General features: G+C 37.8%; 4 protein-coding genes and 1 pseudogene across 5 annotated transcripts; 3 read left to right on the plus strand and 2 right to left on the minus strand.

The window, feature by feature from the left end:
* Positions 1-1,624: 1,624 nt before the first annotated feature.
* LOC147484198 (calcium-binding protein CBP-like) lies at positions 1,625-3,943 on the plus strand. The gene is made up of 5 exons (XM_086577066.1): positions 1,625-2,269; positions 2,788-2,834; positions 2,917-3,092; positions 3,491-3,509; positions 3,604-3,943. Exons 1-5 carry the CDS (start codon positions 1,711-1,713, stop codon positions 3,706-3,708), a joined length of 906 nt encoding a protein of 301 aa, XP_086433192.1. The 5' UTR covers positions 1,625-1,710; the 3' UTR covers positions 3,709-3,943.
* A 369-nt stretch (positions 3,944-4,312) lies between these two features.
* LOC147484199 (anthocyanidin 5,3-O-glucosyltransferase-like) lies at positions 4,313-5,739 on the plus strand (annotated as a pseudogene).
* Positions 5,714-8,267, minus strand: LOC147484200 (alpha carbonic anhydrase 7-like). Of its 2 annotated transcripts, none has more exons than XM_086577067.1 (7): positions 8,055-8,267; positions 7,459-7,688; positions 7,103-7,209; positions 6,884-6,986; positions 6,244-6,402; positions 6,108-6,161; positions 5,714-6,001 (listed from the first exon to the last, which is right to left on the minus strand). In XM_086577067.1, the coding sequence occupies exons 1-7, from the start codon at positions 8,155-8,157 to the stop codon at positions 5,933-5,935; spliced, it is 825 nt and encodes a 274-aa protein (XP_086433193.1). In that variant the 5' UTR covers positions 8,158-8,267; the 3' UTR covers positions 5,714-5,932. The 2 variants fall into 2 exon arrangements, with proteins under 2 accessions (XP_086433193.1, XP_086433194.1); XM_086577068.1 differs by having other exon boundaries at positions 7,459-7,685; positions 8,055-8,266.
* Positions 8,268-10,563: 2,296 nt separating this feature from the next.
* LOC147484201 (S-formylglutathione hydrolase-like) lies at positions 10,564-14,419 on the plus strand. Its single transcript, XM_086577620.1, is given in 8 exon segments — positions 10,564-10,801; positions 11,730-11,801; positions 11,803-11,848; positions 12,951-12,998; positions 13,302-13,498; positions 13,611-13,709; positions 13,795-13,860; positions 13,972-14,419. Coding segments are annotated over 8 exon segments (873 nt in total). The 5' UTR covers positions 10,564-10,651; the 3' UTR covers positions 14,167-14,419.
* Positions 14,420-15,217: 798 nt separating this feature from the next.
* Positions 15,218-25,129, minus strand: INO80 (DNA helicase INO80-like protein). Its single transcript, XM_086576541.1, is given in 23 exon segments — positions 15,218-16,006; positions 16,730-16,876; positions 17,314-17,511; positions 17,725-17,881; positions 17,999-18,093; positions 18,659-18,679; positions 18,681-18,767; positions 18,909-18,944; positions 18,947-19,171; positions 19,421-19,957; positions 20,045-20,191; positions 20,309-20,539; positions 20,728-20,785; positions 20,886-21,047; positions 21,207-21,332; positions 21,926-22,098; positions 22,179-22,259; positions 22,352-22,460; positions 22,572-22,993; positions 23,289-23,399; positions 23,525-23,725; positions 23,801-24,685; positions 24,838-25,129. Coding segments are annotated over 23 exon segments (4,548 nt in total). The 5' UTR covers positions 24,880-25,129; the 3' UTR covers positions 15,218-15,709.
* Between the last annotated feature and the right edge of the window lie 640 nt (positions 25,130-25,769).

Genomic DNA, 25,769 nt, shown 5'->3' on the forward strand with positions numbered 1-25,769 from the left:
TTCTCTTAAAATTTTCAATGACTGAGTTTGCTCATGGAGGCCGGGAAAAGAGTTGAGAGCTTTCTACATCAAATGAGAGTATAATATTCAACAAGTTTATTAATTTTTCAGTAGAGTATTAGCATGCATCCTTGTGAAGTTTTTAGACAAGCAAAACACCTCAGGTCAAAGTAGTGGTGGGAATTTGGCCCTAATGATCCTAACCCGACCCTGACCGACCCGACCCTAAGTCCTATAAAGCCCTCACAACTAAATAAGCCCTCATAGAGTTTAGGGCAAGACTAGCCCGGCCCCAATGCCTTCTAGGGCAGGGCTAGGGCTAAGGTTCTAAAACATAGGCCCGACCCTAATTCAGCTCTCATTAGCCCGACCCTAATGAAACCCTAGTTATAGTTTCACACTTTCACTATAAATACACATATCATAATTGTCGAACTATTTGTTAAATAATTGTAATTAAAATAAGAGGCCTATTAAAATAATATTGTTCTTTGTAATTTATCATTTACACCCAAGTGTACTTCCAATAACTTGTCTTATATAACAAAAACTTGTCAACTTAGCAACAATGAAAAACAATGAGCACTAGCCTAATAAAAAATAAGACTTTATTCCTTTGATCATCAAATTAAAGTCTACAACTTATTATTCTCAATTTCTTTTCCCACTTACTTCTTATAAATTATATTTTTATTCACATCCAAGCCAAGTCTATAACTAAAGGTTTCCTTTCATACCATTAAAGCAAAATACAGATAAGACATTTGTAACACGGAAACCAAAAAACAACCTTTGTCAGAAAAATGGCATTTGTAATCTCAAACTTTTCTCCATCACTTGTTCAAAAGCCAATCTTTTTATTTCCACATACAAAACTTGAATCACTTTTAAATTAGAAGAAAGATAATATTACATTTGTTTGAATCTATTATGGAAACAGTTTATGATATTGGAAACAGTTTAACAATTTCCCTAACCCTTAACCAAAGCTATTCTGATTCTTCTTTATATCTATTACTTATTCCTTTAAAATGATAATATAATTATTTGTCTATGTACTTTTCAATGTTAAATGTAATTTTAGTGAGGTTTGAGTACAAGGAAAAACAAATTCTGAACTCTCAATGTACTTTAGTTCATTAGATTATTACTAGATTGGTGGGACTTTGAGTTTGTAGATCTTTGTACATTTTTGTAATACAAATGAGTTTTAAAACTGATGTAGTAAAAAATATATAGGCCCTGTCCTAAAACTTTTAAAAAAAGCTTAGGATAGAGTCAGGAATTGAGATTTAGACTTGTGACCCGTCCCAACCCGATCTTATACTGACTTTAGAATTGGACTGGGCTTAATATACGAAAGGCTTTAAATATTTAGGGCAGGACTAGCCCACCCTGCCCATTGCCCACCCCTAGGTCAAAGCAAACAATAGGCATCTTCAATTAATAACCTATGTTTGGCACCACCAGCTTGTTTATTTCATTTTTCATATTTGGAGTACGACAAAACTTCTGTCGATCGCGGCTTAACTGCAAAGTGAATTAGGTGGCGATTTCAAAAGATTTGCCTCACAAAAAAAAAAAGACTTTCTACGTCACATGCATTGACTTTTCCATAGAAACGCGTAAACCAACATAAAGACTCATAAAAACCACATCTTTCTTCACACAAAAAACATCAAATTTTCCTAACAACAACTCAAAACCACCATGTCAGGTTACAATCAACCACCACCATCTGGTTACAACTATGGTTCACCCCCAACAGCCCAACCATACGCACCATATGGTGCACCACCCCCACCACAACCACATACTTCATCCCAACCATACAACCCATATGGTGCATCAGCACCACCACCAGCCGCACCATATGGTGCACAACCACCCCCCCAAGGTGAAAAACCACCAAAGAACAAATACGAAACGGGTACGGGTACGGGTACGGGTATGGGTACGGGTTATAATACTGCTCCACCACCATCTACACATGGGTATGGTGTAGGAGGAGGAAGTAGTGGTGGTGGTAGTTATCCACCACCACCAACATATGGGAGTAGTCCATTTGCAGCATTAGTACCATCTGTGTTTCCACCGGGTACGGATCCGAATATTGTGGCTTGTTTTCAGATGGCGGATAGAGATGGGAGTGGGCTTATTGATGATATTGAGTTGCAGAGTGTTCTTTCTTCTTATAATCAGAGTTTTAGTATCAGGACTGTTCATCTTCTTATGTACCATTTTACTAATACTAATACAAGGAAAATTGGTGAGTTTTTCCTACACCCTTTGGGCTTGTTACTTTGTTTTTACAATAAATTTCCAAACTTGGCCTGAAAATAACTTGTTGTAGTCATTAATCAGAATTATTTGACTGTTTAGAATCCGAAAAATGAGTAAAGATTGGATTATAAAGAGAATTGGTCAGTGAAGTTGTTTTCCTAGAGGGAGAAAGACAGATTAGTGAGCATTAGAATATGATAGGCTGAATTGTTTAGGAGTTAGGATTTGGGTATAATGAATATGCCCGAGGTACTTAGCTGCATAGTTCGATGTTGAAGACATCATGGCTATTTTTACCTTCCTATTTTGAACTAATGCTATACTTGTAACTCTTAGTTTAAGGTTTGCATTGTATACATTCAGGCATCTTAAGTTGATATATGCCTCAGACAAACTTAAGGTTGGATATCATTTTAAAAATACTATAAACTGCGATCCATATGCATAAGAGTATGAGAATTTTCACTCTTGGCTTTCAGTAATGCTTGCTTTTTAAATTTACAGGGCCCAAGGAGTTCACTGCAGTATTTTACAGTCTTCAGAACTGGAGGGTATGTGAAACAAAATTGACTTGTGGATTTACATTTGCTTATTGTTTGTATTCCTGACTCGTTTTTAATTGAAAATTTTCAGTCGATCTTTGAGAGGTTTGATAGGGATCGAAGTGGGAAGATTGATTCATCCGAATTGCAACAAGCACTTCTGAGTCTTGGATTTTCTGTATCTCCAGTTATCTTGGACTTGCTAGTATCCAAATTTGATAAAAGTGGTGGCAGGAATAAGGCCATCGAATATGACAATTTTATTGAGTGAGTTCCAATATCCAAACTTGATATCACATTGAACATCTTCCTTCCGTCGCCACTGCAATTATCTTGATTCTTGATCTTATATTAAACTATATTATAAGAAGATTGATATTTTAGTTTGATATCAGAAATTTGAACTTGCTATCAGTATTTCCTGAAAGCAACACTGAAACTGACTTGATTCTTCTTCACCGTTTCCACATAAAGTAAAGAAAAAATAAAAACAAATAATTGTGTTATCATTATAAAATTGAGCACTTGTTTATGTTGTGTAACTGTTTGCATATGCACACCCACCCACAAAGATATTGTTTACTCATATGCCTTTATTCGTTTCTCTGTGTCGACTTTTACTCATTCTTTGCTTTTTCTTTTCTGTTTTTTTTTTTGCCTTGCAGATGTTGTCTTACTGTTAAGGTAATGTTCGATCTTAACTTTGGAGTTTAATATAATTTTTTAAACCTACGGTATACAACATACTGATCTACATTTTGTTGTACATCATGTGCAGGGACTTACTGAAAAGTTTAAGGAAAAGGATACTGGTTATACTGGATCAGCAACATTCACTTATGAGTCCTTCATGCTGACGGTCTTGCCCTTCCTTATAGCTTAGAAGGTGTAAAAAAGTGTCAGAAACTTTGTTAAGCAGTTAACTCCAGTATGGTTGATAACTTCTACTGTTCTTTGTGTTAGAAACTTAGAATTATGTTTTCATAGGTAACTAGTGGTTGATGTAAATTTGTGGCTTTGGAGTGGAGACTGTTGCCTGTTGATGCCATGGCACTGTTTACAGGTTTATCTTTGTGATGTAAGCCTTTATCCAAAATAAAGTTCAAATGCTTTGATTACGAGTATGGTAAGTTGGCATCTGTAAAAAAAAGAAATGCATCTTCTTTCACCATGGTTGTTGAGTTTTATGTCAGGAACGTGAACCCATATTCCATAGTTGTATAATTGTATTCAGGGTAGGGATTCAACTGGTTGGGAAGTTTCTTAGTTACAGAGTGACAGCACCAGTAAGAATGCCCTGGTAACTTTTCAAGCAAGCATATGTTGTGGAGCCGTATTCAAATTATTGCTGGGAGCCTGGGATCAAGTTCCCCGAATTTAAACTGGACATTTATACATGAAATGTCCAGATCGGTCAAACATATAGATCCAAAAGATAATTGACCAAACATTTGTGTTCTCATCAATAGCCAACATAACACAGAGAAAGGTATTGCTAGTAAAGTCTCCTCGGACTTCCGACGTGTTATTACCCTATACACGGTATACGACTATGGTAGTCTGATAATTATTCATCACTTTTGTAGTTTCATAGCAAGTTAGCAGAAATGGTGAAGCACACTGTAGTTTTATACCCTGCCCTTGCCATAGGCCATTTGATCTCCATGGTTGAGCTAGGGAAGCTCCATCTTTCAACACCAACTCCATTGCTCTCTACGCTGATCGTATATCCAAAGTCACGCTATCTATACATTTCTACCGGCTTCCAGTTATCTCTCTTCCGAAGGATTCATTCAACCCACATTGAAACCTCAGTTCTCCACACTTGCCAAAAACATCACTAATATTATGAAAAATCGTGATACCACTCTACAGTTCCCTGGACGACCTCCCATGTTACCTTCTCATATGCCAAAACCAGTGCTTGATCATACTGATGAAGCCTACCAAGGCTTCCTATTATGTTCTTCCCATCTTCCCAAATCAAAAGACCAAAGGAATCACTGTCAAGTTGTTCGAATTGCTCTACTATACCCACGAGCTTTGAAAGTGATATCTGAAGGGCTTTGTGTCCCACATTCTCCGTTGGCCGTTGCCACCCATTTTTTGCATCGGACCATGGATTGCATGTGATGGTGAAGCTCACGATTGTGTGAGTTGGCTTGACACTCAACTGAGTCAAAGTGTTCTGTTCTTACGTCATGACAGTTTGGGATCGTTTTCTAAAGCACAATTGAAGGAAATTGCATTTGGGTTAGAGAAGAGTGGTCAGAGATTTTCGTGGGTGGTGCTTAGTCCATCCTATGAAGATAACCTAAAGAACTTTACAACACCTGCTGAGCCTCGTTTGAATGATATATTAACTGCAGGGTCTTTGAATAAGATGACCGGCACAGGTCTAGTGGTCAAGTCTTGAGCACCACAAGTAGAAAATATTGTATGTAGCTTTGTTACTCACTGTGGTTGGAACTCGGTTTTAGAAGTTGTTTCTGCAGGTGTTCCAATGGTTGCTTGGTCGTTATATGCAGAGCAAAGGATCAATATAGCGATTTTAGTGGAGGAAATGAAGCTAGCTTAGCCCATGGAAGATTCAGAAGATGGTTTTGTAAACATGGGTGAAGTGGGGAAACGAGTTAGAGAGTTGATGGTTTCTGGCCAAGGGAACATGCTGAGGGTCCGAACTATGAGACGGCAGAATGGTACTAAGGCAGCAATGGGTGAGTGTGGCTCATCTCTTGGAGCCTTGGCTGAGTTAGCCCAGTTATGTATATGGGAGAGCTGTGATACCTGTACGTTCTCTCGGTGGTAACTAAATAAATTCATCAAATTAAATTCCTAGTGGTGGCTACAGCAATTAATTAAGCTACTTAGCACCATCAGGCTGCAACAACACTCTAAATTATCGTAAAACTGTTTTCTTTCTACGATAGCTCAATTACACTGACAGCTTTCTAATATATTATAGTAGCCTATAAAGAAGGTACACAAGCTATTCTTATACAAGCCAATGGCAACCAATTGTCCGTATGAATAAATGGTAATACATATTATATAGAAGGTACATCAGCATGATTCAATTTTTAACTGTGCAGATCATCAAGCATGATTCAGTTTTTGGCTAGCCCAACATCCCTTCCCTTACGCTTTTGAATTGGTCTCGCGTTTGTTTCAGAATCCTGAAAGAACAAACGGATAGAATTTATATGTACGATAAAACGCATGCAATGATTTACTATAGGTTTTTATCAATAATACTAACTGCATCCCAGTTCAAGAACTTACATCATGAACAGCTGCTCTCAATGCCATCACTTGCTCTTTTGAAGCTGTCCTCACCTACATTGTACAAAATAGAGTTAGTGCGTGGTTATGAAGAAAAATCATCATTAGGGAATAATGAAGTATCAGTTGGTCATACCTTGGTGACTATGGTCCAAATGACACCCTCAGTGCATGGTGGAACGGTAAGAGAGCCCATATATCGGTAATATTTTCTACTTCCCGCCCTAATCCACATAGGGTTCTGGATTCCTATATCTTTTTCTTCTGCTCCAACTTCAGTAATATGGGGGATTATCTATACCAAGTCAAAAATAAAAAGTAATTCATCAGCGTTCCCCATCATTTTGGAGCTTTATTACGATAATGATCATCATAATTGTCCTTCCTAAATTGATAAATACCATCATACCAAGTTATACAGCTGTTGTGTGGATCGATCATCGATGTCATTTTTTTAAGGTGGAACCTATATATAGACTATTGATTTGAAGACATGCACTCATGCAGCTATATCTACATATTGATGCTTTGATAGTAAGCAAGTCGACAAATCACCATGGAGAACATTCCAAAAATAGTGTCTTTGACCTTTTCTTTTATCGTTCTTGATCTCTTTTTGACTCTATCTGCTCATCTCAAAGACTCAAACAAGCTAAATTTGGCGTTAAGAATTAATGGATGGTATAACAAGCCATTTTTCAAACTTGAATGAATACCTTTTTAAAAGGACGGTGACAAGAAAATTATCTTCATGCAAAATAGGAAATACTCATCACCTGTTGAAGGAAAGGATTTGGTGGACCATATTTGTAGGTGATTCCAATAACAGCAATTTTTCCATCAGAAGTTTCATGAACCATGTGTAGTTCTAACTGGTGCCTGCAGGAGCAAGTAAAGAACCAATTCAAAAGTGCATCTGTAAGAATTAAAAGCACAAAAGTAGTCTTTAAATTAGAAAAACAAATAACCCCCAATAACCAAACAGTTTTACAGACCTTGTTCCATTGAATGTGTGCTCCGACGGCGAGTGCCAATGACATTGTTTTAAGTAATATGCAGTTCCATTTAAGTTGATACTTCCAGCATCTCCATTCCATTTAATCTGATCAAGACACTCATTTCAATGAAGAATTGAAGCAAAAATAAAAAAGAAAACTGGTCTTTCTAACACACTCAGAATACTCGATAACACCCATACATAAACCATATTATAGCTTCTTGGATGACAAGCATGTGCATTAATGAAATTAAATAGGTTGAATATACAGCAATGTTATTTCATTGTTATTTGAAACGTTTCAAATATGCAAGATAACCAAAGAAAGAAAAAAAGGTGTGTGATTTGCTTTACCATAATATCATGCCCCCTATTCTTTACTGCAGCATTAGTTGGCTTGTAATTTCTTTTCAACTTTCCCAAGTTAGGTATGACTACCACCCTTGTGTTATGAAGATCAATTGGAGATTGCATTTTTCCATTAGCACAAAGTTTCCACTCTGGGCGGATGCTTCCCCATTTCTCAGGCCCCGTTTCAGGATGATTTACATACGAGAACTCTGTTTCATCCTCTGTTTCCTCTGCTTTGTATGATCATTGCATGCATTGTAAGAAAAAAGAATTAGTTTAGATGTTACAAGATGACATAGTTTTCACCAATGGGTGTTCATGAATCATGATATTGTAGTAACATGCATCATTAACATTCCAAAAAGAAAAAAAAAAAAACAAGAAACTCATTAATAAATATGAAAGATCCTATGAAAACAAGAAACTGGTGAAATAAGATGGGCATTTGTCAAAAAACAAAGTGGAAATGTAGAAATAAACACACGTTAGAAATAGAAAATAACCATTGTTCTGACCATACAACAAGCTGCCACAATATGATTATAAGCAAAGAAACAAAACAAAAGTGTTACATAATTGTACAAGAAACTGTTACATACCAGTTCCTGATCCACCTGATCCATAAGCTGTGAAATGAGGAAGGAGCTGAGAAGAGAGAAAGAAAGAGGTGATAAACAAGAGATGGCTGGTTTTGATGAACATGCCGGAAAAGTTTCTGATTCTAGCTTGCTTTCCCTTCTTTGAGACAGGTAAAAGAAGTTATATATAACTACTTTTTCTGTTTATATATAGATAGATGCACGTGGGGTTTTGCACTCTGCATGTTTTGAATCAAAAGTTTGTAATGTATTTATAACCTGGCACAGGTTGGATTTGCTGTTGACTGAGGATTTGGCAGTTATTGGATGGTCATTACAAATTTACAATCAGAAAACGTGCGAAAGATTCCCTATTTGCCATGAACGATTTGGCAGCACTTGTCACCAGTAGAATATCGTGCCATCCTCCACTATCGGTCTGCTGGTTCTTTTCTATCTATATAACAATACACAGCAGTGTGGAGCCCGCAGAGCCCCCATCCGGTGGCTATAACTCTTTCTCCCATCTTATGACGTGGAAGATCTAACCTTTTTCCAGCCTGGTTCATCTAACTTGATGGAACAATCAATATTCAAAACTCTCTCTCCCAACAAAGTCAACAATAGCTGCTGGGTCTGTTTATGGGCCTATTTCTCTACAGGCTTATGGGCCAACAAAGCAATATTTTCTATGAGCTTGTGGAGCATCGAGGTCGGCGAAGCGTCGAGGCGATAACGGGGTGGGGGTGGGCGCGCGCAAGTGTCGGGGGTAGCACCGTGGGGGTGTTGAGGCATTGATGGGCGTCTGGGGTCACACCACAAGTCGTCAAGGCATCGCGGGTTGGGGGTCGGCTCACCGAAGCGTTAGGGGGTAGCCCGTGAAGGCGCGTCCGAGACATCATCGGCCGGGCCGTAGAGCGCATACACTAGTATATATATATATATATCTGAGGCGGCACACGCAACTTGATGTTTTTCGAGACTACGCAAAGATTGTAGACATTGTCACCAACTTCAAAATTCAAATATCGCATGTCCATGTCCGGGACATTCTATATAACGCATTTTGACGAAAGGATTTTGCTCCCGGCGATATTGCTCCAAGGCCTCCAAGGGGACTCTAGAGCCAACCACATCCATCATAACTAGAAACCCGACCCTAGCAGAACTTAACCGACTTTATTTCCAACTTCCTAATTTGTCCCTTACCTTATATCAAAATAAAAATAGAATTTCTCTTCATCTTCTCCACTGATGCATTGATTCCTTGATCGAAGTTAGTTTGACTCTACCTTGTATTCATCAAGTTCTGCTCATTCACAACTAAAATCAAACCTTGATTCAGTTTGGTAATTGTGATATTGATATCATATATATTTTTTACTAAATTAAAATTTGTAGTGTTTACTCAAAACAGTGAACAATGCTGTTTCCTCTGGAAAAAAAATAAGGAGGAGGCGAGAAGCCCATTGCCGCACTTTCTCTCTTTTTCATTTTATATTTTATAGGGATAAAATAGGAAGTCAAGATTTTCGATGGTTTTTGGCTATCTGGCTTTCTTATTTTACTGACAGGTGGTTGGCTCTAGAGTCCGCTTGGAGGCCTTGGAGCAATATCGCTGGGAGCAAAAAATCACTCCATTTTGACGGGCTGCTAGCTAGTATACAAGTGAAGAAAAACACTAACAACAATACTCTCCAATCTGCAATAACCAGCCAAGCCATCATAGATGTTGTGATGGCCAAATGTGGTCGACAAAAGGCTCGTTTGTATTTTTTACAAGACTATTACTGCACGCAGGAGGGTCGTTCATCCCCAAGAGTGTTGCCTACTGATGGAAACTCGAGGGGGCAGTTCCGGCCACCAAGTCCCGACCATAGTGAGGGTTACGTCTCTACGCCTTATATCTCTTATTTCGTTTAGGTATCCACAGCGACCAACCAGATTCGGATTATAATCTGGAATTGGATCCAACCCGACACTCGAGTTCACACGGAACTAACTTCTCTTGGTATTCAAGTTCTCGAGGTATGAGGGATGGACGTCCGAATGTATTTGCCCGGAATCCATAACTATCAAGGTCACCCTCGGTACGAAGAAGACTTTCAGTTCCAAGGAAACCTTCATTATTGCCTCAGAATCTCTCAGTTCTCCGATCTGGCTTTGCAAACTCCTCCACTCGATCTTGAAAACCGGAACCACGTTATTATCAAGATGAGACCTATGAGAGTCTAGGTGTTAATATCCTCATTGATCCTAAAAACAGTCTATCAATGCTTTGTTTTAATTTACAATTAGTTTAGAAACAAACATGTATGTATTGATGTAAGAGTGATAAGACTTGGAAAGTCATAGCCAACAACATGATAATGGGCTGGCTCTAATTATCAATAATAGAAAAAAATAATTCAGCTGCTAAATTTTATATTGACATAACTAACCCTTAAACTGAAAACAATCCAATATGAAAAACTAGGGGATATGTTAGTCATTAAAGTAATAGACAAGGGTACCCCACTGTCCAACTCCAATAATAGCTAAAGCCTCTAAAAGCCATCACTGATTCTTTCATCTCCTCCATTGTTTCTCTTGTTTTTAGATCAGTTAAAGAAAGAGAGATGGAAGATCAGAAACCAAATGAGATTAGCAGTTCAAAGATGTTTGAAGGTTATAACAAAAGATATAAACATTATAGTCCTGTTTTGGGTTGCTCCATGACATTCTCCATTTACTTCCCTCCTTCCCCTTCTCCTTCCCACAAGTTCCCTGTAAGTTTTTTTTTTTAAAATTTTGATGCCCAACTTGATTAGTTTAAGTAGCTGTTTGGAAGTGAAGTAAAAATGAAAACTTTATCATGAATTTTAGTTAAACAAACAATTGTGAAAGAAGTGTTTTTTGTTTATGTATAAACAGACCCTTATCCCAGTTTGTGTTGGAATGGCTTAAATGCTTAATTAACAAATTTGTGAGTGAAGTATGATATATATGCAAATTGATTGTTAATTGGGCTCAAAAGTATGTAAATTCGTTTATGTGTGTACCATGTATGGTTATTTAAACTCAGTTAGCAAAGTCTTTAAATGTTGATTCTACATTTTGGATTTGAAGCTCATACACACTGTTTCCCCACTCGCCAACTTGGGATATTTAATGGATTAGCTAAATGCCTCTTACGACTCATAATTGTTTTAGAATATCTGAACATTTACAGTTTCTTAGTAAGCGAAATGAGTGAATATATTGATTGGGCAATCTCTTCGACCCAGAGGCTCACTTTGGCCCCCACTACACAGAACAAAATAGGAGAAAATGAGTACCCTTGTGACATCTACTGCTACTGTAACTGTGGAAGTATACGGATTATTAGGGGTTTGTTTTAAGTTTCTGCAAACGTTAACAAATGCTTTTATGATTTGTATGGAAATGTGCCATGGACTGTTTGAATTCTTATGCGTATGTCTTTAAGAAACTATCATATGATTCTTTCAGTTCTTAATTATTTTTGAGGTTAAGTATGTTGTATTGTACTGAAAGAATATGATGTTCCCCGTGTGATCTCTATTGGCAAGATCTGATATACTTTTCTTGCATAGGCATTCTACGGTTATCACCTCTTGGATCTCTATGTTGAACTGGTTTTCTTTTTTTCTTTAATCTCTATTTTGATATGGTACTAGCTGCCATTTTTCCTTGCAGGTACTTTATTGGCTCTCAGGTCTCACGTGCACAGACGAGAATTTCATTCAGAAATCTGGAGCCCAGCGTGTAAACTTCCAGCAAGGGTGTTGCACTAGTTGCTCCTGATACATCTCCCAGTAAGCATTGATCCTGAAATAACTGTTTTTAGTATTGCTTTTGTAGCTCATTTATAACAAGAGTTGTTTTAGTAACTTTAACAGTTAAATAGCATCTCTACTCCTGTTTTCAGTAAATAAGAAATTGGGCTCTAGACACTTTCTTTAGTGTGTTTTTTGTGTAGAGAAAGACCAATATTATCTTTTGATTCTACTCCAATTTTAGCAACACGTCACTTTTTGGGTGTATTAACTGTTTTTAAAATTTCTTATTTCTCCTTTTTACCCTTTCATTTGTAACTGCCAATTTCTTCCACAAATAAATAATACTAAAATCTAATGTGCCCAGACTGTAGGTGTGTCTGTCAATTGAGGCCACTCATCAGGCAAGAGTGCGTGTGTATTGCTCCAAGATGTACTGCAATCAAATAATACAATTGTTATATAAAAAAAAACCATTTGTCTTTTCACAATTTCACAATTTGAATTACATCAAACAAAGCTTAAACATGCTATTCAAAATTATGAGAGATGCATTTTAAATTGTTAAAGATGTATTGAAATTAGTTGTAATCAACATACATTTTTTCCGTTTTTGAAGTTGATGTTTTCCACATTGTTTTGGTCTCTCCAAAAATTTATCTCACTTTTAATTGGAATTTTGTAGATTTCGAATGAATTTTAGTTATTTTGATTAACCCACTACTCTTTTGGTAACTGATTTAGTTCGTAGTTTTTTTTTTGTTGGCTTCTAGTTGGTTTCTTTAGTTGGGACTAATAAAAGAGGTCCAAATTGTAAAAGTCAGTCTGAAATTTGAGACAGATGTCAAATTTCAGTTTTTATGGAGGAAAAGCAAAAAAAAAGTTTGCTATTTCCTCTAAACTTAAGAAATTTGTGTATGTGTACCTATACCCAATTTTCTGTTTCAGTAAATGACTGCTTGGGAAGTTAAAACTTGTAAATTTGGAAATCGCATTTGGGTTCGAATTAAGTGCCCCCTCACCCACCCACACCTTTTTCGAAATAAGAAATTTCTCCTCCAAAGTGTTATTAAGTGGCATGGTGGTTTTAGAACTTTCAATACCGATTGAATACTTCTCTCTTTTTTTCTCATGCTTACAGGAGGCCTTAATGTGGAAGGAGAGGCAGACAGCTGGGACTTTGGAGTAGGTATGCAAACTCAAGTCGAGACGTAATATCGTAAATTTGTGTTATCGGGCTAATTGCTAACTTAATTTGCTTACCAAAGGTCACCTCTGGAATTTCTATTTGTTAGTGCGCAAGACCATGTTTTTTGTCACAACTCACAAGCTTCACTATTCACGTCAAATCGACAATTTGAACTTATCAAACTTTAACACTCTGTCAAGATTACTGTATTAGTATAAACAACTTAACTAGGAAGTAGGTGTTCAATGTGAAGTATCTTTGCTATTTAAAATTTTAGTGAGTTTTCACTTTTTCTTGATCCAGGTGCTGGATTTTATCTCAATGCCACACAAGAGAAGTGGAAGAACTGGCGCATGTATGACTATGTCGTTAAGGAATTGCCAAAAGTTTTATCTGAGAATTTTGTGCAGCTTGATACATCATGTGCATCTATTTCTGGTCATTCAATGGGTGGCCATGGAGCTTTGACAATCTACCTAAAAAACCTTGACAAGTATAAGGTATTTGGATGTCAGCTTTCTCTATTTATGGTTTTGTTGCTAAATATGGATCCCAGGTTCTGATCTGAGTTGCCATCTATGTTCTTTAACTACTTTAGTTCCTCTTCTGCAGTCTGTTTCTGCCTTTGCGCCAATTTCTAATCCAATAAAGTGTCCATGGGGTCAGAAGGCTTTCTCAAACTATTTAGGTGGCAATGAATCTGACTGGGAGGTAAGGTCTTACATCAAGTTCTAATTAATAGTTACCTCTATCCAAAATCTTCTAAAAAATTTGATCAAAGACGTGAAATTTGCAGGCATATGATGCCACTTGCCTGATTTCCAAGTACAACAATCTTTCAGCTACTATCCTGATTGATCAGGTAAAAGCACTAGTGATTGGTATAAGAAATTGGAACTATCCTCACTGTAAACTTTCTTTAGCTAATTGCAATAACTATTTCTATCCCTGTTATTTGTTTGATTTTGGGCAGGGGGAGGCTGATGGTTTCTTAAAGAATCAGCTGCTACCCCACAAGTTTGAGGAGGCTTGCCGAAGTGCAGGGGTGCCTCTCCTCTTGCGTGTACAGCCTGGATATGATCACTCCTACTACTTCATTGCGACATTCATCGAGGATCATATCCGCCATCACGCTCAAGCTCTGGAACTCTCAACCTCCAATATGTAGCTGGAGAGTGGAGACTTCTTAGGTTTATTGTGAACGTAAAAGACTAATAGTTATCTTTCCTCCCTTTATTGTAACTAAGTTTCGTAGAGTTTGCTGCATGATTTGGGAGTATTTAGATGTTTTGTTCGGCATGTTAAAAATCATGAGACGTGGCTGTTGGTCTTCTTGCCAGTAACATAGATTGTTCATATATTCGTCTGCAAAATTGTTGAATCATTCATGTTTTATGAAAGTTCAAAAGTAGAGGAAACAATATGATGCACCCAAGTTTTTTTAACAGTTAAAATGAAATGGAATGATGAAAAGAGTTGGCAATTTACCAGGGCATCTGGCTTGATAAAAGCAAGACAGGTATAGGGGATGGTCTTAACAAATATTATGAATAGGGTCTGGAGATTGATTGCCCTGTGAGTGGTACTATTATTTTAGTATGAAAAGACGAATGTTTGCTACTATCATTGATATGAGGGACACTGCACGACTTCTCAGAAGTTGCACGGTTGCCTACCTTAGTGCTGCAATTAGTTAAGAATCCTCAATTGCAGAAACCGCATGGAATTGCACTGACATCAAAATATAGGAGTGGAGGTTGCCTGTTTAAAGTATAGAGTTTGGCTTCGGTGTGACATCAAAAAACAAAATATTGGTAGAACCGCTAAATGCTTAAAACCATCTATAGAATGTTTATCTAATAATTAAATTGTTTTATTTTGTAATGAAATTAATTCTTATTACTTTGAAATGATAATAAATCTACCTAAAGCCATTGAAGGGAAGCGCATCTCATGAAGCATCATCACCCCAGGTAATTAAAGTCGGCATTTTCTTAAATGCGCCAAAAGTTAAATGCACTCAATGTGCACCAATCCACACCCCTCATCCACTCAAAGTCTCAAACCAAGGGTTGAGGATGTATTCACAAAAGGCAAATTTTTTTGAGTGAAATTTTCACAAAAACCCAAATCTCAATTAAAAGGATGCCAAATCAAAAGCAACAAATTGTGCTCATTGAGTCTCTTAATGTGATGCACATTGAAGAAGCAAAAACTCATTAAAGTCTAGCAAGCCAGAAAAAAATTCACGGATAATAAGCCAATTAAATTTGTGTGCACTGTTGCCACCACATCTTTTATACAGAAACTCTGCGGACAACATGAATAAAATGATGCTTTACAAAATCTGGATATACATCGTTTCTACAACCAAAGGTTGGTAACAAAACCCTGAAACTGAGGGTGGGGGAGGTTACTACCCAATGCGATTATGATAACTCATACTGTACATAATCTTATCTATTGTACTGATTTTGCAGGATCTGAGTTATTCTTTATAGGAGGTGAACTTTTACACAATATCATGGCACGACTTCCCTATTTGTTCACCGAGCCTCTATCACCAGAACAGAACATCACTTTCATAGTTTGTGGGACTCCAAGTCAAGCTTATTGTACTCCACTGTTGTCATGTGATCATTCTACTTTTCAACGTTCAGGATTCCTGTTTTCTCCCTTCCAGCTAATTGTCAAGTGACCATTTGGTATAGTTACCTCCCATGCTGTTGCCCTGAAACTGGCATGGCTGAAATCATGTACCCTGAAACCTGTGGAATTGACGTCGAGGTAGCAGCAAGTGCCGGTTCAAGGTTTTCATTCACACTTTTCTTCGGTCTTTTTGGTCGCTTGGGTCTCTGCTGTTCTAGGTCTGTGATCCTTTGAGGATCTTCCAACTCATAGTCCATTTGGTCAGGCTCATTCATCCCATTCAAGGAATCAATATTTCCTGGAACTTTCTGTGAACTCCGTGGTTGTGGAGGGTTTTGCTTGTCCGAGTTGGGTTTCCTCTGCAAAAAGATAACTAAAGTTCAAACTTTCATTTGCCCAAAGAGAATGCGGCTGTAAATATCTTTGGAGTCCCTTACGCTAACTCACATTAGGAGAGGAAAAAACAAATTCGATAGAGATGTTGGATGACAAAAATTTGTTAATAATAGTAAAGTAAAAAGGTTCACTGTACAAAGTCACTTCCTTTGATTTACTCCTTCAAAACTTGAGGGATTTAAATGGGGAAACTTTTGGAAGCAAAGGGCAAAGAGTATTTCTAGCGTCCAACCAAGGCTTATAGAACACAAACAATAGAGTATACAGTCGCCTTTTTTGGTGCGGAATATCTTGACGCCATGAAGGGTGTTATACCGAAAAATCAGCTTGTTTAGAAACTTCTAACCTTGAAAATCGACATCGCAAATTTTCAATTTTAACTCGTTGTTAGCTGTCAGTTTTACATGAAATCTTCACCATTTTTGGGAAGGTTGAAAAATTGAAATGACCTGATTTTCGCAATGATGATCTCCATGGTTTGAAGATCATTCTTGCCAAGTCACGAGTTCATGACATATTCCATGTTGTTTGCTTGATATAAGCGTTCCTTAACGCTACTGTTTTTGTTAACTTCAATTTACAATATAGCACGGGATGCTTACTTTCTCTTAGGTATATTGATCCGTTGGTAAAAAAGTCCAGGTCTTTCCTTATGATTATTAAATAAAAGAAATATGCTTCATTACCTTTTTATTACTAGCCCCTTGATCAGGAGTGGCATCAGGTACAGAACTAGGTGGTACAGTGTCTGTCAAATCTTCCAACGATGCATCTCCTTCTGCATCTATGCGTATTCCCTTTGTCCCACGTTTCTTCTTTTGTCGATCCTTAGCCTGTTTGACATTAAGAGATTAAGAAAAAAGAAGGGGAAAACCAGGAAATTCACTAGTATTCTTTCCACTTCTACTTGCGAAATTAAGAAAAACTTCAAAAAAACGGGAAATTAAGGTAATTAGTTTTGATTGTTCAAATCCAAATTTATAGCAGAGGTATACTGCATATTAATCCACTTCCCAGTTGTACTTTACCACACATAGCTTAGAAAAGACACAAACCACAAAGTGGAATTGTGGACAATGCGCTTACAGGTATTTAATGTTGGGTTTAAGGCTGTTGAGATAAGGAAGTATGACATTACAGTGTTTAAGGTGGCATCACAGTAGCATATTCCATCAATACAACTATTCCAAGATACAGAAATCGTAAGATGTTACTGGAAAAGAATGAGCCTCAGCCCATATTAGGAATTAACAAGATTATTTCAATTTACCTGAAGTGGAATTTGTCTCAATTTCTGTTCCATCTGGGCATCATCAAGAAGTAAGGAAACAACATCCTCAGGAGCCAAGAGGTCACCCTGAACATGACCGCCTGTCATGACCAACTGTTGCACAGTATTTTTCTGACTAGCTCTTTGGAGAATTTTCTCTTCCACTGTCTCCTTACAAATCAATCGGTACACCGTGACCTGTACAGATAGAAGAAAAATCAACCTCAAAAGAGAGATATATCAAAACTCCAAAATGTCTTCATGTCGTGTCAAGCGTCCGCATATCTAAGCACTAAGTCCTTATGTGACACAAACAAATGCAAAAAACACTATAATAGGGAAATAATGAATGCATAGATAAAAGTTGAAATCAAGTACTAAGACGAATAATAAGTAGTGATAATGAATGACCTCCTTAGTCTGACCCAGCCGGTGGGCTCTATCCATTGCTTGTAGATCAAGTGTCGGGTTCCAATCACTTTCATAGAAGATGACAGTGTCAGCAGCAGTCAAATTAATGCCCAATCCACCAGCTCTCGTACTCAACAAGAAAACAAAAATATCATTCCTGCAAGAAGAGAAAGCATCTCTTAATGAGTTACATTTCCTCATGGGCGAAGGCAGACACGAAAAGCTGCTAAAAATAATTAAAAAAACATAAACATCAGCTGTTGAGAATGTCTACCGATCCTGGAAATCTCTGACCATGTCACGGCGATCCATAATGGTGGAGGATCCATCAAGTCGAAGATACCTGTATTTCCTATAGTTCATGTAGTCCTGTACAGAAACAAGTTCAACCAATAACTACATTACATAAAGGAACTGAGACTAAAATGCTTGTTAAAGACTTTTTAGCTAGAGTATTTTTCAAATTTCAAACTTAATGCAACACCCAATGTAACGGTTTTCAATAAATGGGCTTCAACATAGGCATCTTGTTCTTATGCCACGGAGTGATACGGGCGACAATAAGAAGAATACAAAGTTGAACTGGCCTCGTCGGGTCTCCTAGGATTGAAGAACCCTAGGACCCCTCCCCTCATATAGTCTGATCTAAGATGAACTGTTTCAATATTAACACCAGTTCAAAACTTGAACGTAAGTGGCTCGCATCACCCACTTGCAAGATGTTACATTGCTCTTTTGCAAAAAAAAAAATCAGTAAAACTCTCAAGAGATTGAAAGACTTACATTGCAGAGACAAGTATACAAAAAATAATTACTTTGGGGAGCTGTAGATTGATTTATGCTGACTATATATATATCAAGATCAGATCTTTTTTCATTTTGTATACTAAATTTAATATATAGAACCCTAAATAGTAAAAGAACATATAAGTACCTCAAGAATGTTCAACATTTTTAGCCATTTGGGCAAAGAGGAGCACACGGTGATTTTCAGCCTTCAAACGCTTCAACAATATATCTAGTGTTTGTAGCTTTCCAGAGTCCTGATAAGTACAGATAATATTTTTTACTATTAGTATTAAGTATTAACATTGTTTTAAGGAAAATATTCCTGCTTTTCCTTTTTCTAATATGACATGTATTAGTGGAAAATATAATAGTTTGAAACCAATTAGTGAAAATACCGTGAGCATTTTCGCAGGGATCGAAGCTTCAAGTGGGGTGGAGAAGACCCAAATATCTTGTAAGTGAGCTGAAGTATAGGCTCTGCTACAGGTAACTCAGAATCAATTTCTTGTATCAGATGATGAGGAGGAACACTGGGTTCTTTAGGTCCATTAAACTCAGATGTGCGTGCGAACCCAATGAAAAGCCTTTTCACCCAGGGATGGTGCAATTCTTCAATTTGTCTATATGCGAAGGATCTATTGGAACAGTGAGCATTAATCTGTCCAGGAAAAGTAAATTTTCTGAGGAACTGATCATATAATAGTAAGTATAGTAAAGATAATAACAATAACAAAATAATAACAGCAATTATAACTCTTAAATTTAAAGCATCCAACTCAAAGCCAAATGGAAACGAGTGGGGCAGCCCCTGGATCTTATATATTGTGATGCTTTAACTGCCCAATGTGGGAGTAGAGAATATATATCTCAACAAGAATAATAGTATTTACCAAAGAGCACAACTTACTGGAGGAGATCTAGCGATTGGAATGAATGCATATATTGAGTGGAGAAGGCTGGTATTGGTTATTAGCCTGTCCTGATGAGAGACAACTAATGCATCATATGGAATATGTCCAGTTTCAGATATAAGTTTCCTTCTAAGTAAGTTACACTCAGATCTTGATGGAATCAGTAACATCCGTGTGACAGCTCTGACCTTCCCCCTATCCAGGTGCTCGTAATGAAAATCATCGCCCTCATCTTCTATTACAAAATCCAAGATTTCATCTAAAAATTGTCGATCCCACCTCATGACGGAAAACAGCAACCTGTCCATAAAAGACCCTCTCGCTAAAAAAGCGACCTCTTCTGCTGACAAATCCATCAAACGGCTGAAACCAAATGATCCTCTGTTTGCAGTAGTACATTCATCTGATCTTTTATCTAGTTGGACTGAAGATTGGTAGATATTCCCAGGAGAGAATACATTGAATAGCTTCTCACATGCTGAACACAGTGTTCCAGCACTTGGGCCAAATCCTTGATGGACCAGCTTTGGCACCTGGGATAACAAAACCATCTAGGCTGAAGACAACAACGATACTAACATGTGATAATAACGAGTAAAGATTTATTGCTACAAATATACCTCATACGTTATAGGATTTCGGCTTCCTGCATAGTATATTTCCTCCAACTCCCCAAACGCAGCTGGTAGAAGAGAATTAGGGATTTCTCCAAAGTACAGATACGTGCTTCCCTCATTCCGTTCAAACAACTCCGGGTGGTTGCAAACCTATAATTGTGTACAAAAAGGGGATTTTTCACATCCAGACACATCAAGATCTCAAGAGAATCATCTTTAATGGATTCTCACTAAAATAATGAATCCTACAAGAAAATAATACATTACCTTCCTCAGCTGGATGACAATATTCATTAAATTCAGAATTTTCTTTTCATTAAGGTGTCCCCGTCTGCCATCAAACAACTCGGCAAGTGAGATCTTGTTTTTTATTGCTCGATAAAACGCTTGCTGCCTTGAACTCAACTTGCAGTGGACTGTGATTTCTATTTTTCCAGTCATCTCAGTGATGACATCTTTTTTAACTCGTCTCAACATAAATGGTTTTAGTACTGCATGCTGCCAAAACGAAAGCATAGAAAGATATAGGTAATGCAATTCCTATAGCAACTTACACACATATTGATAACAACACACAAGAAGAATGAAAAGAACATTCTAACATGTACATATGAGAGAGAGGGGGGAGGGGAGGGGCGGGATGAAACACGTATAGAGCCTATATGTGTGGAAGCCAGTCTACTCACCAGTCTGTTAAGCTGGTGTTCGTTCAAAGTTCCTCCATGTTCCGCATGGCCCTCGATGCTGACAATGTAAAGAGAACAAGGTGAGATTGAGATACCAAAAAAAATAAAAAAATAAAAAAACTGGAACTGGAAATTAAAATTTCATAAGGAGTACATACCCCTTTGAGAACCACTCGTTGAACTGCTCATGGCTGTCAAACAAGGTGGGCATAATAAAATGAAGTAAGCCCACAACTTCGGCCATGTTATTCTGTATTGGTGTCCCCGTCAGAAGCAAACGATTTCTACAATTAAAGCTGAGTAGTGTTTTCCATCTTATGCTGCAACATCAACATTCCACTTAGAAATGGACAAAAGAACGTTCAATTTAATAGGAAGATCTAGCGCCCCTTAGGTACAAGCAACACTTTTTTAAAAATATATAGAGGGAAAGAGAGACAGTACTTAGCTCACATAATTGAGAAGGCTAATTAACACACCTGTTTGAACTTTTAATTGCCTGGGCTTCATCTAGTACCATGTATTGCCATTTCACACGCCGGAAGTACTTCTCGTCCGCTACTAGCAGTTGGTAACTGGTAATGAGTATGTGAAATCCAGCCTCTCTGTCAAAAAAAAAAGAAAAACCTCTTGTGAAAAACAACTTTAAATTAGAAGTACTACATCCAATTAAAGTTGCAGGGCCTAGGCGTGCTTCTGACTGCATAGAAAGTATTAATCAATGTTCCTTCCATAACATGTATAAGAGGAAGAAAATGTTTTAAATTCCTGTTACTAGTAGCTCAATTTAATATTGGTGTCGTAACTCCAACGTCAAGGTTTCATCAAATGCTAGAACTGAGAGAATGTATTTCGTTCCTTTCTATTAGGGATCGTTGAGATCTAAAACAGCTGCTTCCTAAGGTACTAAGATCCATAAAAAGATTTAGATAAAAGGAAAAGAGACATTTGATGTCAAGAACCAAGCATAGAAAGTCTTTGATAGATCAGAAATTAGAGGGGCGCTAAAAAGCATGTTCCTCTGCTGAAACTTTGAACGGTGATGAGATGCATCTATATGTATGTGCTCGTTTACGATGACTTCCACAGTGAAGTCTATCTTTCGTAAAGTCAGTCTTTCGCTTAGGAATGACTTCTGCAATGAAGTATGTGCCCACCCTGAAAGAAGTAAAAACGATGTTGCTTACAAAGAAATTACCTCCTATAGAGACGCTTTGGATTGATGTTTTTTCTGAGTATCACTCTTTCCTGAAGCCCGCCCCAGTATGGAAGTGTTTTCAAGTCAGGGCAAAAACGACTAATTTCATCGGCCCAGTTGTTCAAGACTGAAGCAGGAGCAACAATCAGGAAAGGGCCCCATATATTTTTCTCCTGAAGATTACAAAAAATCAGAGCAATGATTAAAACATAGCATTTCCAAAAAATAGACCAAACGAAGGAAGATTTATCACCTCGGATAAGTGAGCCAAAAATGCCATGGCCTGGATGGTCTTTCCAAGGCCCATCTCATCAGCTAGGATGCCATTCAAACCCTAAACGCCAAAAAAAAAACCTCTGGAATTAGAAATGTACACAAAGTTTACAATACGCTCATACTTGAAAAAGTAAATTGTGCATAGAATACCTGCTCGTAACAATTAACCAGCCACTGCAAACCCTTTAACTGGTATTCTTTAAGACAACCTTTAAACATCTCCGGTGTCTGCACTGATGATACTATAGGCATAGTAGAGCTGACACAATGGAGAAGAGATGAATAACAATCTCATCCAATTTTAACCCAACCAAAAGAGCTCCCTTTTTAACAAAACTGAAAAGCTTAAGAAAAAATGATAAGAACTCACGGATTCAGCAGGTCTATGTTACTAGATCCTGCAATTGTAGCATCCTTTGAAGGTTCGTCGGGCTCAGCAGCTTGACGCAACTTCAAACATTCATTATCAAATGCACTTGTTATCATCTTCTGCTGCGACACAGCACTTTGGGCTGCTATAAGAGCTTCTCGTTTTAACTCAGCATCTTCGGCATCTTCTTCCTCTCCTGCAACAACCTCTTCCACTGTATCAAGGTCATTTGACTCTCCATCACCCACAGGCAACGATTCAGAGGGTTGTGAGGTGGACTTGTTCTGCATGAAGTGACTATAGAGCTCTGTTTGTGACAATAGAAAATTGAGCCTCTGTTGCTGTCTTTTAGCTTCTCGGAGCTCCTCTTCACGCTTGAGAGCTTCAGCAGCTTCTTTTTCCTTTTGCTTCCTCATTTCTGCCTGCAAAGAGATGTTCGAAAAAGGATTTATGAAAATAATCTTCTATAAAAAATTTGACTAATTAATCTGTACATTTACACTCCACGAGTAAACATCCTTCTAAATCATTTTAACGACAAACTGCCGTTGAATTATATAGAAAGAAGATATCCGTATATCACACAAATCGGCCCTGCACAAACTATCTGCAGAATAAATTGTCCTAATGCAATGGCATGGATATTATGCAATCCCACTTTTCCTAGTATTAGTGGCTTTGAACCCAGATGAATTGCAAAATTGATAACATATGTACCTCCTCTCTGTCTATTCTTTTCCAGAGTACCAGCATATCTCTTGCTAGTTTCCTAGTGCGAATGGCCGCTCCCCTCATCAGTTTGATTGACCTACTTACCTTCAATTTTACCTGAAAAGAAAGTTAGCCATTAGTAAATATATGCAGAGCAAAAAATAATTCACCAAAGAGTATGACAAAAGCAGTTGTGATAGTTAGCATGTACAACGAGGAAAGTAGATTATAAACATGCGTACCTCTCTTTGACAAGTCTCTGAAAACCTTTTAGCATCGGCTAGCTGTTTCCTATGGATATTAGTGAAGATTTTCTGATGTCTTGGGATGTCCCGTCTCGCAATATTAATCCACACCTTTCCAATCTTCTCCATCTCCTCCTTCTCAATCGTAGCCAGATCTTTCTTCACTATTTGCTTCTTCGGTAAGCTACGCTCAATAATCTGCAATGCAAAGCCAAGTCTTAATAAACAAAGGACCAAAAGGAGAGATCACCAACCTAAAAGAGTAATACGAACCTCGTATGTATCTCCTTTCTCCAAGACCTTCACATAATAAATCTGTAACATCCCCCCTTCGGACATGATAGACCGCCGTATACCTCCAGCAGCTCCCTCTGGGATGGAGGACGAATCAAGACCAATATCACATACTTGGAGATTGAACTTCTGTACTGAATTGCAAGCCGACAAGGCATTCAATCTAGCCTGAAGGGACTCATACTGGGACTGAGGCTCACCCATCCCCGACCGGTTCCGAGATCCAAACCTACTATAGGAGGCCATCATCATAGCCATGGACCCCATATCCAAGGTACCCTTCAAGTAATATTCATCCACCTGAATGTCTTTGAAGCTAGGTAACTTGAGAGTTGCAGCGAGCTTATCATACGCTGGAGGAACTCTATACTTAATACCCTCACCGATATCCAAAAGTGCAGACTCTATGGAGGAATACAAAGTATCCACTCCGTATTCTGGCTGAAATCCTGCTTCGTAGTAGCTTACTTGGTCACCTATATAACCTGGTGATATTTCCATTCCATGTAACAGTCTCTCCTCACTCCCCAATTTCCTCCCTTTGGAACCACCATTACCATTACGTCTAGGAACCGACATTCCCATTGGGGAAGGAGCTGGTCTCGACGACGATTCCTTATACCTCACTCTCCTATACTTGTGTATATGCTCCCCAAGCATTGACCGATACCGCTCTTCCGAAATATGATTGTTCCCATAATCTTCCTCATCATTACTATCAGCATCAGCTTCAACGTTAGATATTATTACCTTCTTATTTTTCTTAGTCAAAATTCCATTACTGTGTTCCACCATCATTGCTCCTCTACCATTCCCATAATTATCATAACCACCACCATCACCTTGTTGAAAGTTAATCAATGACTACAACAACAACAACAACAACAACAACAAAACACAACAAATTTATCAAAAAGACCATTCCTTTACAAACCCTAAAACTTGAAAATTCACATTAAAAAGGAAATATAAGACCGGCCCATTTTATAAGAATAAAAAAAACAATACCAAAATACCTCAAATTCATACGAATTGGGTTGTGTGTAATTGCGTTCCATGAAAGATGAAACTAGGGTTTGGTGAGAGAGAGGGAGGGAGAGAAAAGAGGAAGGGGCTAAAAAAAATAAGAATAGTTGGAGAAGGAGAAGGAGATGGGCCAAAGAAGAAGAGAAGGCATTGCCACGTGACTTTGGCACGTGACACTTTGTAATATAGTTGTTGTAGTAGAAAAAGAAAGTTGAAGGTGTGGAGGGTGAAGGGTGGTGATGAAGTGTTAGGGTGCGTAGGATAAGAGGAGAGAGAAAGGTGATGAGAAGAAGAGTCTAAACAGGGATGCATTTTTTTTTTTTTTTTTTTGCTAATGTGCGCCTGTGTGTGTGTGTGTATGTGTGTGTGTAAGTGGAGTTTCTGAATACAATTTTATTATTATTATTAATTTTTTTTTTCAGAGTTTTTTCCCTCGAAAATACAAACATGCTAATATGCAACTCCCTTTTATTAGAGTTGCACTGCTGCAAATGTATTGTATGGAAAGCTGAGGTGGTTTGGCACTTTGGCTCGACATGATGGATCTAATCTCACTAATCCTCTATACATTATTTTGATTTGATGCTTTTTGTTGTTAAATATTGGAGAAATCACAGCTGAAATAAAGGTTTTAACAAATCCCCACTCCACAATACTCTCAAATGGGTTTTCCTTGATCAAATTATCCTATTTTACATTTTTTATTATTTGTATTATCTTAGAGCATCTTTAGGAGTGATACCAACCTAGTATCAAACACCAAATTATTCAACTTCAGGAGAATCACATATTGATGAAAACACTAAAAAAACACCAAACTAAACACCAAATCGGCCAATATTTGGTTCTAGGTTTGGTGTTGTATCAAATCACTCACGCGGTTTTGCCAACACCGCGTGGGCTTGGGCTTCTTAGTGGGCTT

This window comes from Coptis chinensis, chromosome 8 (genome assembly GCF_015680905.1).
Source record: "Coptis chinensis isolate HL-2020 chromosome 8, ASM1568090v1, whole genome shotgun sequence".
NCBI lineage: Eukaryota > Viridiplantae > Streptophyta > Magnoliopsida > Ranunculales > Ranunculaceae > Coptis > Coptis chinensis.